Below are 14,958 nucleotides of genomic sequence, written 5' to 3' on the forward strand. Positions count from 1 at the left end.
CTGCCTTTTATGCCATTTTCAAGTGATTGAGTTTATGTCATTAACAAATATTACAGGTCATCAAGCTCAAAATTGGCCATAAATTAAGAAAATTATTAATAATATTAAAAAAAATTCGTGGGGAGCCAATATTTCCTTAATTTTTGCCCAATTTTGAGCTTGATGTCCCGCAGTATATGTTAATGACATAAACATAGTCATTGGAAAATGGCAAAAAGGCCGGATTCTAGGTCGTAATTAAGTAAACAAAAATACGGTGAAATGGTGGTATGTTCATTTCTCAAAAGGATCAACAGTTCGATTCTATTAGAAGTTGATACAAGGCTCTGACTGACGAAGAGCCGTTTGCGATAAAGTCACCAGAGAAACAACAATTAATTAACGGAATCTCGGTGCTTTGTCGCGAGAAGAAAAAGCTATGATTTTTTATGAATTTATGAACAAAGTGCAGTGTAGATAAAATATTTTTATTGAAATTAGGGTTTCATCTGAGTTAGGCCATCTGCAGATAGAAAATGTGCAAAGCATGAGAGCTACAACAAGCATTGGCTGGTGCACCTGGACACCACCTCGTTGACGTCTTTTATGCTTACCATCCTCTGCGCATTTTCAGCCTGAAGATGGAATAATTAGGCCGCAACTTATAATTACAAGAAAATTACAAGATCTTGTGTCATGGATTACTTATAAAATTAATTAATGAATATTTGTGGGGGTATCGGTTTCTTCTTTCTTATTTCTCAATCTAAAGGTGAAACTGGTTTCAACATCCTCGAGATGTTACCTCCCACATAGCTTTAATGACGTGTGTTGAGGCAGCTAATAAGTTGTATTAAGCTCTCGCAGTGTTCTGCTGCGTGACTAGGGCGAAAATTCGTGACAGGACAGTTGTTTTCTTACTTTAAATTTTGGATTTTTTGAGATGCGAAAGCAGCATTTCGAGGTAAGAGATTATTACATTGTCTTTTCATACCTCCACACACTTTATTTCTACCTTGATCTCCGACTGACTCCACCGTACGCCCACTCCTTATCTCTGCTTTGCGCACGAGTGCGTATGTTTGTGTGTAAGGGGGCCTTACTTGACTAGTGGTTCTAGAGTTCATACGTTTTAATTATTTACAGCTCGGCTAAACGCTGAGATTTCTTGCGTGTTATTTATCTGTAAGACTATTTCGAACAGTACGTTGTTTCTTCACCGAAATACGTTGGATAAACCGAAGACCCTTCCTTCGTGAGAGAGGTGTAGGTCCGTCCAGAGAGCTCGCTTGTGCGAGGCCGTGAGAGGCGGTGTCTGGCTGGTGACGAAGCGGGCGCAGCGGTCAGGGCAGCCACTCGCAGACGTAGCGCAGCGGCAGCTCGCAGGACACGTCGGCCAGGAAGCCGTGCGAGTGAAGCGCCACGCAGTCCTCGCCGGCGCCGCCCCCGCCGCCCCCATCGTCCGGCTGCCCGGGCAGCCACTCGTGGAACTCCATGTCCGACAGGCGGTCACCTGCAAGAAACGGCGTTCTGAAAAGACCTCGGAGGTGTAGAAAATATCAGAAAACCGCAGTTCGGGACTAATACTCCCCAGCTCACATCTAATCCTAGCAGAGAGCTGTGACTCCTTCCTTGTACAGAAAAACACAACGTAGACAAGTAATTCTTCAGGCTATCTGTTGACACGGTGAAGCTCCCAATATCGTTCAGACATAAATACTGGACTCGATCCACCCAAGGACCACTCTCGGGTAGCACCAAGAACACAGCGAGTTACGCCGTCGAAATATCGTGCTTCAACGACGCGAGCACCCGGCAAAGATCCCGTTCATTCAACATGACATCATAGGCCTCATTATGAGAAGATTCCGCTGTCGTATCACCTAAATCTATGTTGTGTTTCTTTACTAAGAACGTTGTCAACTTACAGTGTGATTCAGTTTCCCCCCTCTCTAGCTATTATGGAGCCCGCAACACCTTGAAATACTGCAGGCCAACAGGCCAGGTTTTCGTATTCTCTCGCTCGCTATGCGCAAACTATTAGTCCTACAGAAAAATGAACAGGGCCTGTTTGTAGGAAATTTAATGTAGTTACACTTCGTAGCTGGGTTCGTTTTCGCTGGAGGCCACAGTCTTCGAGTTATGGAAGAAAAACGCGTTTAAAAGGTCACTTTTGTACGTATTTCTTGATTAAGGCCTCTAGCGAAAGTGGATCCCAATACAAAATTTAACTCCACTAAACTTCCTACGAAAAGGCAGCGTTCGTTTTTTCTGCAGGACTAGAAGTTCGCGCGTAGCGAGCGACGGAATATGAAAAGCTTGCACACGGTATAAGGCTTTGCGCGTTGCATAAAACCCAGTGGTAGGTGCTGCTGAACAACCGTGTATCTGTCCTGCCAGTTCGCAGAACTACAAATGGTTCAAATGGCTCTGAGCACTATGCGACTTATCTAAAAGAACAGGAGGTTGTAGAGAGTTTCAGAGGGAACATTATGAAACGACCGACAGAAACAAGGGAAACGAATACAGTAGAAGAAGAATGGGTAGCTTTGAGAGATGAAATAGTAAAGGCAGCAGGGGATCAAGTAGGTGAAAAAGACGAGAGTTAGTATAAATTCTTGGGGATACAAGAGATACTGAATTTAATCGATGGAAGGAGAAAATATAAAAATGCGATAAATGAAGCATGCAAATTGGAATACAAACGTTTTAAAAATAAGATCGACAGGAAATGCAAAATGTCTAAGCAGGACTCACTAGAGTGCAAATGTAAGGATGTAGAGGCATATATCACTAGGGGTAAGATAGATACTGCCTACAAGAAAATTAAAGAGACCTGTGGAAGAAAGAGAACCACCTGTATGAAGAGGAAGGCCTCAGAGACGGCCAACCGATTCGGCTCAGATTTGGCAGGTCGCTTGAGTACAACCTAAAACGACGCAATCTAAGATATTTTGGGCCAACAACCCCACGTTTTTGAGAAAATCATTCCTAAAGGTTATGACGAGCGATCAACTCAAAGTTGGCGGGATCGATAGATAACTGTAAATAGAGCATATTTCATCACCAGGTATGGGGTCCGAAAACGCATACTTTTCTAGAAATCGAGATAAGAAACTCTTACAACTGCCGCGTCTGTACTAAGATGGTTAACGCCTGTCGCCGACAGCATCGATAGATGCCGGCACGGTAACGTAGCGTGTTCGGTCAGAGGGTTTGCTGCCCGCTGTAATAAAAATACTGAGTTAATGGATCAACGACGAACTTCAGTCTGTCTGGTACCTAACTGTCAATGGTAAGCAAATCAACCAATTAAGCCAAGAGAGAAGAAGGTTTCCTGTTTGAACCAATGAACATTTTTGAACAACTGAACGTAACATATGAATTTTGAGAAGACGTGACTCAACATATTACCGGCGGGGCGCAGAAGGCCTCTGATCAATTCCACAACAAAATTAAACAAAAAGTAAATAAATAAATAAACTAATAAAAATAAAAATAAAATTCAGAAAAAGGAAAAAAAAATAGCGCAACGGCCAAGGTAACTGGCTGGGAACCGGAAAACACGGGTTCGAATCTCGAAGAAACCTAGCGGATGTTGTTCTCCTCGTCTGTATTTTCCATATCTCAATTGATAGGGATAGGACGATTAACAAGGTAAGTAAATCAATTAGGAATGACAATAATAAGGCAGGCAAACTAATTTCCCAAGCGCCGTGAGTTAGTAAAGTATTAAACTCTTAAGCCTTGTCACATGAAAACAACTCCGAGTAAAAGTGCTGCGACTTCCTCACGAGGGATCACAGATAGCCAACCGTCCGACGCTTGTTTACATCGAGGCACGGGATAGAATGCAATCGGGGAAAGTTACGTTGTCCCGGATGCCTCTTCGTCATATTGTACGGAAGGAACAGTGTCGAAAGATTGCATTCATTAGATGCTCTTGGTGCCCTGAGTATATTTGTTTCGAATGTTTATATGGCAAGTACCATCCATCTAGTTGTTCGAAGAAAAGTGAGGACACGTAACAGTGACGGGAAGAGCCATTGTAAAGTGACATGGAGTAACATTTTAGTTGTTTACTATCCAAACAGGTTTGAGAAATTTATTTTCCTTCCTTATTATCATTCCTTGTTGATTTATTTACCTTATTAGCCCTCCTATCCATGTCAATTGAGATATTGGAAAATACAAACCAAAAGAATAACATCCACTACGTTTCTTCGAGATTCGCAGTCAGTTACCTTGGCCGTTGCGCTATCGGCGCTGTCGGCGACAGGCGTTAACCATGTGGGCACAGACGCGGCAGTTGTAAAAGTTTCTTACCTCGATTTCTGGAAAAGTATGCATTTTCTGACTCCATACCTGGTGATGAAAAATGCTCTATTTACAATTATCTATCGATCCCTCCAGCTTTGAGTTGATCGCTCGTCATAACCTTTAGGAGTGATTTTCTCAAAAACGCGGGGTGTTGGCCCAAAATATCATAGATTCCTTCGTTTTAGGTTGTACACAAGCGACCTTCCAAATCTGAGCCAAATCGGTTGGACGTGTCTGAGGCCTTCCTCTTGTCAGTCCTAAGCAAAGATGGGGAAAGCTGATAATGCTGCATGAAGAATTCGACAGAGCATTGAAAGACCTAAGTCGAAACATGGCCCCGGGAGCAAACATCATCCCATTAGAAATAGCATTAGCCTTGGAGGAGCCAGACATGACAAACACTTCGATCTGCTGAGCAAGGTGTATGAGACAGGCGAAATACCCTCAGTCTTCAAGAAAAATATAATAATCACATTTCCAAGGAAAGCAACTACTGACAGTTGTGAAAACTATTGAACTATCATTTTGATAAGTCACGATTGCAAAATACTAACCCGAATTCTTCGCGGAAGAATGGAAAAGTTGGTAGAAGCCGACCTTACAGAAGATCAGTTTGAATTCCGCAGAAATGTTGGAACACGGGAGACAGTACTGACCCTACGATTTCTCATAGATAGGTTAAGGAAAGGCAATACTATGTTTACAGCTCTGTTAGACTTAGAGAAAGCTTGTGACATTGTTGAGTGGAATACTCCGTTTCAAATTCTAAAGCAGGCAGGGGTAAAATACAGGTATTGGAAGACTATTTACACTTGTACAGAAACCAGATCGAGTTCCTGGTGCTAATAAGGTGAGAACATCCTTCCTTTGTTATATATTTTTACGAGCTTCAAACAGAAGCGACTTATTTTCAGTTATCTATGCAGATACCAATTTCTTTTTATAATTTTTTGTATGTCTGAGTGCTTACTAGGCACAGCCTTTTGTTTTAATTGCAATGTAGCGTATGGTAACGCCGTTCTCAGCGACGCTTGTATCGACCCTCGTATCGTACTGGATTTTGTTTGTTTTAGTTCGTGTAGCTCAGTGTCAGTTAGACCATCAGTGAGAGAGCACTTCGAGTTACTGCTGTTAATAAGCTGATTACAGAATTCGTTTGTTACATATTCCTACGAGCTTCAAACACGAGCGACTTCAGTAATGTGTAGGAAATGTGACTGCTGTGTACAGATGAGTGCTGAGTTGGTGACCCTTCGCTCACAGCTCCAGGCTGTGTTGGATACCGTCACACAGCTTGAGGCTGCAGGGGGGCCAAACGTGAGGGACGTAAAGCACGTTTCACGTGTCCCCCTCCCCACCTCTGTCCACTGCTGTGGCCGCTCCGGGTACTGCCAGCACTGTGGTTGACCCCTCACACATTGTCGAGTGGGAGATTATTCCTAAATCTGACTGACTGACTCCCCAGTTTGTCGACGAATAGGTTTCGGGCGTTATCTGTGGCTGAATACAGTCGTTTACCCTGTTCCAGAGGAAGCTTCCCGGACCACAAGGCCTGAGCATTCACAGAGGGTGGGTGTGCTGGTAGTTGGGAGTTCCAACGTTAGGCACGTAATGGGGTCCCTTAGGAACATGGCTGCCAAGAAGGCGAAGGAAGCCAATGTGCACTCCGTGTGCATACTGGGGGGAGCCATTCTGGATGTGAAAAGGATGCTTCCAGATGCCAGGAAGAGTACAGGGTGCAGGCAACGGCAGGTGGCTGCTCATGTCGGTAGTAATGATGTGTGTCGCTTTGGATCGGAGAAGATTCTCTCTGGTTTCGGGCGATTCGCGGATGTGGTAAAGGCCTCCAGTCTTGCTTGCGAGATTAAGGTGGATCTCACCATCTGCAGCATCGTCGATAGAATCGACTGTGGTCCTATGGTGGAGAGCCGAGTGGTGGGTCCGAATTAGACCAGGTGGTTCTGTGACTGTGTAGGCTGTAGATTCCTTGACTTGAACCATCGGGCGGTCGGTTTCCGTGTTCCGCATAATCGGGCAGAAGTCAAATACATACAGGAAGTGGCTACACGTATAGGGGGTCTGTGTGGAAGGGACTGGGCAGTTTTTCTAGGTTAAAGAGTCTGAGGAAATCATAGAAAGAGCGACCATCTAAAAGGGGGCAGGTAAAACATAGTAAAGTAGTTGTAGAAACGATCGGTATTGTAGTTGGCAAAGAACCAGAGCTCCAAGCCTAATAGAAAGCACTGAAGCTCAAATAGTTATAGGTACGGAAAGCTGGCTAAAGTCGGAAATAAGTTCAGCCGAATTTTAATCAAATGACCTAACAGTATTTAGAAAGGACAGATTAAACACAGTTGCTATCAGAATTAGTTATCTTCTAGTGAAACTGAAGTAGATATATCCTGCGAAATATTATGGGTAGAGATTACACTTGACAATCGGACTAAACTATTAATTGGATCGTTTTAGCGACCCCCGACGCAGAAGACATAGTTGCTGAACAATTCAAAGAAAACTTGAGTCTCATTCCAAATAGGTGCCCCACTCATACAATTATAGTCGGTGGTGACTTCCATATACTCTAGATATACTAGAAAAATTATACATTTAAAGCAGGCGGCAGGAATAAAACGTCATCCAAAATTGTACTGAATCCTTTCTCAAAAAGTTATCTTGAACAATTAGTTCACGAGCCCACTCAAAGCGTAAACGGTAGCGAAAGCTCACTTGGCCTCTTAGCAACAAATAATTCTGGACAAATACGGAGTATCATGACCAATACAGGGATTAGCCACCACAAGGCAGTTGCTGCTACACTGAAAACCGTAACACCCACAACCATCAACAAGAAACGCAAAGTATATCTATTTAAAAAGCTGACAAAAATGCTCCACTCCTTCCGATCTGATCATGTAAGCGTAGTAAAGTTGTGGAATCATTTTAAAGAGATAGTATCGATGGCAGTTGAGAGACATATGCCACATAAATTAATATGTGATGGCACTGATCGCTCACGGTACACAAAACGGGTCAGATCGCTATTGCAGAAGCAACGAACAACTGTGCCAAATTTAGAAGAACACAAAATCCCCGAGATTGGTAAAGTTTTGCAGCAGTTAGAAAAATAGCTTGATGCTTTTAAGAATTTCCACACCAAAAACTCTGCCTCGGAATCTGGTAGATAACCCAAAGAGGTTGTGGTCATACATAAAGCACATTAGTGGCAAGGCGCAACCTATACCTAACTACAACCGTGTAGTTTCTGATGACAGTGCCACTAAGGCAGAGTTATTAAACACTGTTTTCCGAGACTACTTCGCCAAAGAAGACGAAGTTAATATTACCGAATTCCAATGAAGAACAACTGCCAAGATGAGACACATAGAAGTAGACATCCTCGGAATAGCAAAGCAGCGTAAATCATTTAATAAAGGCAAGGTCTCCGGTCCAGATTGTATACCACTCACCTTTCTTTAAGAGTAGTATGCTGATAAAATAGCTCCACATTTAACGACTATATAAAACCGCTCGCTCACAGAAAGATCTGTACCTAACGACTGGAAAATGGCTCAAGTCACGCCGATACCAATACTGGGAAATAGGAGTAATCCGCTGAATTACAGGCCCATATGACCAACGTCTATTTGCGGTAGGGTTTTGGAATATATACTGTGTTCGAACATTATGAATTACCTCGAAGAAAACGATTTATTGACACATAGCACGGATCCAGAAAATATCGTACTTGTGAAACACAACTAGCTCTTTATACTCATGAAGTAGTCAGTGCTATCGACAGAAGATGTCAAATTTATTCCATATTTTTAGATTTCCAGAAGGCTTTTGACACCATTCCTAACAAGCGTCTTCTACCCAAACTGCGTGCCTATGGAAAATCGCCTCAGCTGTGCGACTGGATTCGTGATTTCCTGTCAGAAAGTTCACAGTTCATAGTAGCAGATGGAAAGTCATCGAATAAAACGGAAGTAATATCTCGCGTTCCCCAAGCAAGATTTACAGACCTTCTATTGCTGCTCATCTATATTAACGTCGCAGGAGACAATCTCAGTAGCAGATGTGCTTTAATTTACGGTCTTGTGAAGTCAAAGATGACCAAAACGAATTGCAAAATGATTTAGATACGATATCTCTATGATGCGAAAAGTGGCAATTGACCCTGAGTAAAGAAGAGTGTGAAGTTAATCACATGAGTACTAAAAGAAATCCGCTAAATGTCGATTACGCGACAACTGACACAAATCTGAAGGCTGTAAATGGAACTAAATACTTAGGAATTACAATTACAAATTACCTTAACTGGAACGATCACATAGATGATGTTGTGGGTAGAGCAAACCGAAGACTGCGATTCATTGGCAGAACACTTACAAGGTGCAACCGGTCTACTAAAGACACTGCTTACACCACGCTTGTTCATCCTGTTCTGCAGTATTGCTGTGCAATGTGGGATCCGCATCAAGTGGGACTGACGGATGACATCGAAAAAGATCAAAGAAGGACAGCTCGTATTGTGTTATCACGAAATAGGGGAGATAGTGCCACAAACATGATACGTGAATCATTAATCATTAAAACAAAGAAACGTTTCGTTGAAACAGGATCATCTTATGAAAATTCAATCACCAGTTTTCTCCTCCGATTGCGAAAACTTTCTGTTGGCGCCCACTTACATAGGAAGTAATGATCATCACGATAAAATACGAGAAATCAGGGCTCGCACAGAAAAATTTAAGTGCTGGTTTTTCCCGCGCGCCGTTCTAGAGTGGAACGGTAGAGAGACAGCTTGGAGGTGGTTCACTGAATCCACTGCCAGGCATTTTATTGTGAACAGCAGTGTAATAACGTAGATGAAGATGTAGATGAAGGGCACGAAAGGCAAACAGCAGTTAAGAACTGAGTGAGAGAGGTTTGTAGCCTACCTCCGATGTTATTCGGTCTGCATACTGAGCAAGCAGTAAAGGAAAGAAAAGAACAATTCGGAGTGGGAATTAAAGTCCAGGGAGAAGAAATAAAAAGTTTGAGATTCACTGATGACGTTTTAATTCTCTCAGAAAGAGCAAAGGGCATGGAAGAGCAGCTGAACGGAATTTGCAGTGTCTTGAAAAGAGGATATAAGATGAACATAGACTAAGGGAAAACGAGAATAAAGGAATGTATTCGAATTAAATCAGGTGATGCTGAGGGTATCTGCCTAGGAAATGTGGCTCTTAAAGTAGCAGACGAGTTTTCTATTTGGGAAGCAAAATAACTGATGATGGTCGAAACAGGAAGGATATAAGATGCAGACGGGCGATGACAGGAAAAGCGTTTCTAAGGAAGATAAATTTGTTGACATAGAGTATAGATTTGTCAGGACGTCCTTTCTGAAAGTAGTATGGAGTGTAGCCATGTATGGAAGCGAAACACGGACGATAAATAGTTGGGAAAAGAGGAGAATAGAATCTTTCGAAATGTGGTGCTACAGAAGAATGCTGAAGATCAGATGGGTAGATCACATAACTAATGAGGAGGTATTGAGTAGAATTGGCAAGAAGAGAAATTTGTGGCACAACGTGACTAGAAGAAAGGATCGGTACTTATTCTGAGGCATCAAGGAATCACCAATTTAGTACTGGAGGGAAGCGTGGGGGGTAAAAATAGTAGAGGGAGACCAAGAGATGAATACAGTAAGCAGATGCAATAGGATGTAGGTTGCAGTAGTTACTCGGAGATGAAGAGGCTTGCACAGGATAGAGAAGCGTGGAGAGCTGCATCACACCAGTCTTTGGACAGAAGACAACAACAACAGCAACTTCAGTTGAAGTGTAGAGAAGGCCATTAACCAGTAAGAGCTCTCAGATGGCTTCGACCGGTGAGGAAAAAGTTGGTAAGTGGTCTTGGGAAGCATTACGTTACTTACCGGTTGTCGACTGGCCCTTGCCCAGTGGGGATTGTTCGTAGTGTGTACTTTGTTCGAGTAAAGTATCGGGTAAATCAAAACGGCACGGGTCACTGAACACCGATATGCCATTAAATCATAAAAACAAATTGCATAGTGGCACACGAAGGCTTTTCCGAAGCCAAAAGAAGGCAAGGCATTGTCCAATCGAAATTTGTGTCATACTGACAAACAGTCAACAGACAGATTCACTTGGAAGTAGTTGAAAGGCTGCGAAACCGGGGGCTTCACGTCAGGGAGGAGATCAGTGGAAAGTGGCTAGTCCATATCGCCTCCATCGTTAGTGAGTTCCTGGCCAGGCACTGTATGGCAACGCTGCCCCAGACATCATACAGTTCCGAACTGGCATCAGTAGAATTCTTTTTATATCCTTGAATAAAGAGAAGGTTAAAGGGCCGTCAGTTTGGGACGGTAGATGCCGCGAAAGCCACAGTGACGAGGTGTTTGAAGGACGTTCCCGTCAACGTGTTCCAGGGCAGCCTACCAAAGCTAACAGGATCGTTGGAAAAAGTGTATTGATGTCCAGTGGTGCTACTTTTAAGAGTACTAAACATTATTTTTGTTCTTTAAGGATTTATTCAACTTATTCTGGAGACAAATCTCACATTACTGCTACACAATTTTTCCTAAGTGCCTTCTGATTCTTCTTTTCCACATTACTTCCTGTAATACACAGCTGTCAGTTGTACAACAGTCTGTTGACTGTTGACATAGTATCCCAACACCTGGCTGAAAATGACCAACAAATTCGTGGCGCTCTCCATCGGTAATGCTGGAATTGAATATGATGTTGGCCCAACCTTAACCTTGATACGAGCTGCCACTCTCGCAGGCCTACGCTCAGTCAGATGCTGGAAGGTTTCTTGGGGAATGGTCGTGTAGCCACTCCGCCACAAGCCGTGCATTATGGACAGGTTTCTTGTTGGATGATGCATTCGCCATCCCAGAATTTCTCTACAACAGTGGGGAACACGAAGGTGCTTAAAACATCTGTGTATGCCTGTGCTGTGATAGTGCCACGCAAAACAACAAGGGGTGCAACCCCCTCCGTGAAAAACACGACCAAACCATAACACCCCCGTCTCCGAATTTTACTGTTGGCACTACACACGCAGGCAGATGACGGTCACCGGACATATGCTATACCCACACCTTGCCATCGGATCGCCACATTGTGTACCGTGATTCGTCACTCCACACAACGTTTTTCCACTTTTCAATCGTCCAATGTTTACACTCCTTACACCAAGCGAGGCGTCGTTTGGCATTTACTGGCGTGATATGTGGCTTATGAGCAGCCGCTCGAACATGAAATCCAGGTTTTCTCACCTCCCGCATAACTGTCATAGTACTTGCAGTTGAGCCTAATGCAGTTTGGAATTCCTGTGCGATGGTCTGGATAGAAATCTGCCTATTAGACATTATGACCCTCTTCGACTGTCGGCGGTCTCTGTCAGTGAACAAAATGGCTCTGAGCACTATGGGACTCAACTGCTGTGGTCATTAGTCTGTCAGTCAACAGACGAGTTCGGCCTGTACGCTTTTGTGCTGTACGAGTCCCTTCATGTTTCCACTTCACCATCACATCGGAAGAAGTGAACCTAGGGATGTTTAGGACTGTGGAAATCTCATGTACAGACGTATGACACAAGTGACTGCCAGTCACCTTACGACGTCCGAAGTCTGCTAGTATCGCGGAGCGCCCCATTCTGCTCTCTCACGACGTCTGATGACTACTGGGGTCGCTGGTATGGAGTTCGTGGCAATAGGTGGCAGCACACTGCATCTAATATGAAAAACGTATGTTTCTGGGTGTGTCCGAAAAAACATAGTGTGTATGCCAGATGTACACTCTCTGGGCCGAAGGATCCGCATACTCCGATATAATGCAGTAGACGTCATGAAAGGTGGGAATATTTTGTTGTCAGTAGAGTTGCAGTAACAGCAGATCGCGTCGGTCAAGAGAGCTCAGCAACTTCGAATGTGGGCTAGTCGCCTCAGTAACGTTTCATCAGAGATATTTGAATGCTTGTAATGCTGCCCAAGTCAGCTGTCGATGATGTGATTTTGAAGTCGAAACGCAAGGGAGCAACCAGATCTGAAACAAGACCAAGCAGACCTCATATCCAGACAGACAGGGACCGTCGAGAACTGCAGAGGGAAGCTGTGGAAAGTCGCGTGAAGTCAGTGAAAGGAATCACAGGTGAATTCGCGAGTGCTACTAACAGTACAGCTAGCGAAATGATAGTCTGTAGCGACTTGCAAAGAACAGGGTAGGATGGTCGTGTAGCTTGTCGTATGCCTCGCGTTGCTCTAGTCTGTTTTAGTCGAGAGTTGACGTGGTGTATGAGCTACGTCTTTAGGCTGTGTATGACTGGAGACGATTTGGAGTGATTATTCACGCCATACGCTGTGGAAATCACGTGGAAGGGTTTCGGTTTTTCGAATGACTGGAGAACGTAAGCTGCCATGATATGTAGTGAGCGCCAACAGTGAAGTACTAAGAAGATGGTGTTACGGTATAGGGGTATGGTTAGAGTGTTGTCTATTGCTAAAATCTTATCATCATTTCGTGAAGTGGCAACACTGGAAATGGAAATATCTGGAAGTTGTACGGGCGCTGCTGACCACGATGTTGTGCCCCCAAATAACAAACATCATCATCATCATCTTTATTGCGCTAAAAGCGGAAGGATATCAACAAATTTTTCAGCATTGTGTACTGCATACAGTAGAGAAGCGTTTCGTAGATCATGATGGCATGTCACAAATCACCATCTGCTGGGAAACGGTTTCTGGATAAGAACATCCCTCAGATTTGAAACTTCCTGGCAGAATGAAAATGTGTGCCGGACCGAGACTCGAACTCGGGACCTTTGCCTTACGCGGGCAAGTGCTCCACCATCTCAGCCACCCAAGCACGACTCACGCCCCGTTCTTACAGCTTTACTTCTGCCAGTGCCTTGTCTCCTACTTTCCAAACTTTACAGAAGCTCTACTGCGAACATTGCACAACTAGCACTCCTGAAAGAAAGGATATGGCGGAGACATGGCTTAGACGCAGCGTGGGGGATGTTTCCAGAATGAGATGTTCATTCTGCAGCGGAGTGTGCACTGATATGAAACTTCCTGGCAGATGAAAACTGTGTGTCGGACCGAAACTCGAACTCGAGACGCACACTCCGCTGCAGAGTGAAAATCTCATTCTGGATCCCTCAGATAGTCTGCCCTGTCAACAGTCCTGACTCAATGAAGCTCGTTTGGGGTGATAAACAGACTTCGCTCCAGACACAAGCTCCCAACCCTCTCTAGTTCGGCTCTTGAGAAAGAACAAGTGCCACTGCTACACAGACATTCACACAGCTGACTGAAACTGCCCTAACAGAGTTCAAGCCAACTTCAGGCAAAGGATGGACACAACCCACATTAATGCCAGACTAACTGCTGCCGGAGTACTTTCGATCAGACCCATTCAGAGGTGCGTTAAGTTCCATCGACGCATACCCGCATCGGTGACAAAGACTCCCTCGGTGTGTGCGTCGGAGAGGCCGACCAGCATTTGGCCGGCGTCGACGGGCACGTGGCGCAGCAGCGCCTCTGTGGCGGCCGCGGTGTCCGGCACGAAGAGGCGCGCCCCCTGGGCGGCGCAGGCGGCGGCGGCGGCGGCGCGCCACCGCAGGTCCCCGGCGCCGCTGAGCCGCACGAAGGAGCCGGCCGCGGGCAGGTGCGTGTAGCCGGGGGGCGGCGCCGAGCGCAGCCGCCGCTCGCACAGGAACGGCGCGTCCACGTCGCAGCCCAGGTCGTTCATCTGGCCGTTGGCGTTCAGCGTCACGCAGTTTTCTTTACCCCCCACGTCGTTCGGCTCACCGCTGCTCCAGTTCAGGTATTGCGCTGGATGCCCTGCTCAGGAAGGCACGATGACAGATTCCGTTAAAACCGACATTTTATTAGTTTTCTATTATCAGTAGCTTATGCTTATTCATGTGTTGTACGCATTGAAAGAAACAGAAAGTGTTACATGACTGCCGGCCGGGGTGGCCGAGCGGTTCTAGTCCCTACATTCTGGAACCTCGTGACCGCTACGGTCGCAGGTTCGAATCCTGCCTCGGACATGGATGTGTGTGATGTCCTTAGGTTAGTTAGGTTTAAGTACTTCTACGTTCTATGGGACTGATGACCTCAGAAGGTAAGTTCCACAGTGGTCAGAGCCATTTGTTACATGACTCATCTCTCTCATGCTGAGAAATGAGACGGAGCGATGTGTTCACTTGACAAAAACTATCAAAAGGACGATACAAGCTGTTTAAGGTGGATCTTGAATTAGAACATGTCCTGCTAATGAACACAGATGTGCTGCAGTGCCTTTTATTGTGTACTGTGATTTTTATGACGTAACAATTACCTGTGAGCGCTGCATTTATAGACATGGTCTGCACACATGATGATTTTTTTTTATGAGAAATCTTTGTGTGATGAGCTACGTTTCATCCACTAACATGCGAACCAAGTATGAAGTTATAACTCGACATAAAACGAAAATTTTTGAAGACATGCAGATGGGAGCAAAGCCTGTCAAATGGTTCAAATGACTGAGCACTATGGTACTTAACAACTGAGGTCATCAGTCCCTTTGAACTTAGAACTTAGAACTACTTAAATCTAACTAACATAAGGACATCACACACATCCATGCCCGAAGC

At 44.6% G+C, this 14,958-nt stretch overlaps 1 protein-coding gene across 2 annotated transcripts in view; it reads right to left on the reverse strand.

Moving 5' to 3' along the window:
- Positions 1–1,077: 1,077 nt before the first annotated feature.
- Positions 1,078–14,958, reverse strand: part of LOC126334697 (macrophage mannose receptor 1-like) — a 39,925-nt gene continuing 26,044 nt past the window's right edge. For both annotated transcript variants that reach the window (XM_049997199.1, XM_049997197.1), the window contains exons 5-6: positions 13,763–14,158; positions 1,078–1,492 (exon numbers count right to left, since the gene is read on the reverse strand). In XM_049997199.1, coding sequence (XP_049853156.1) covers positions 1,323–1,492; positions 13,763–14,158 — 566 coding nt within the window. In that variant the 3' untranslated portion in view covers positions 1,078–1,322. The remainder of the gene's footprint in view (positions 1,493–13,762; positions 14,159–14,958) is intronic.

This window comes from Schistocerca gregaria, chromosome 2 (genome assembly GCF_023897955.1).
Source record: "Schistocerca gregaria isolate iqSchGreg1 chromosome 2, iqSchGreg1.2, whole genome shotgun sequence".
In the NCBI taxonomy this organism is placed as follows: Eukaryota; Metazoa; Arthropoda; class Insecta; order Orthoptera; family Acrididae; genus Schistocerca; species Schistocerca gregaria.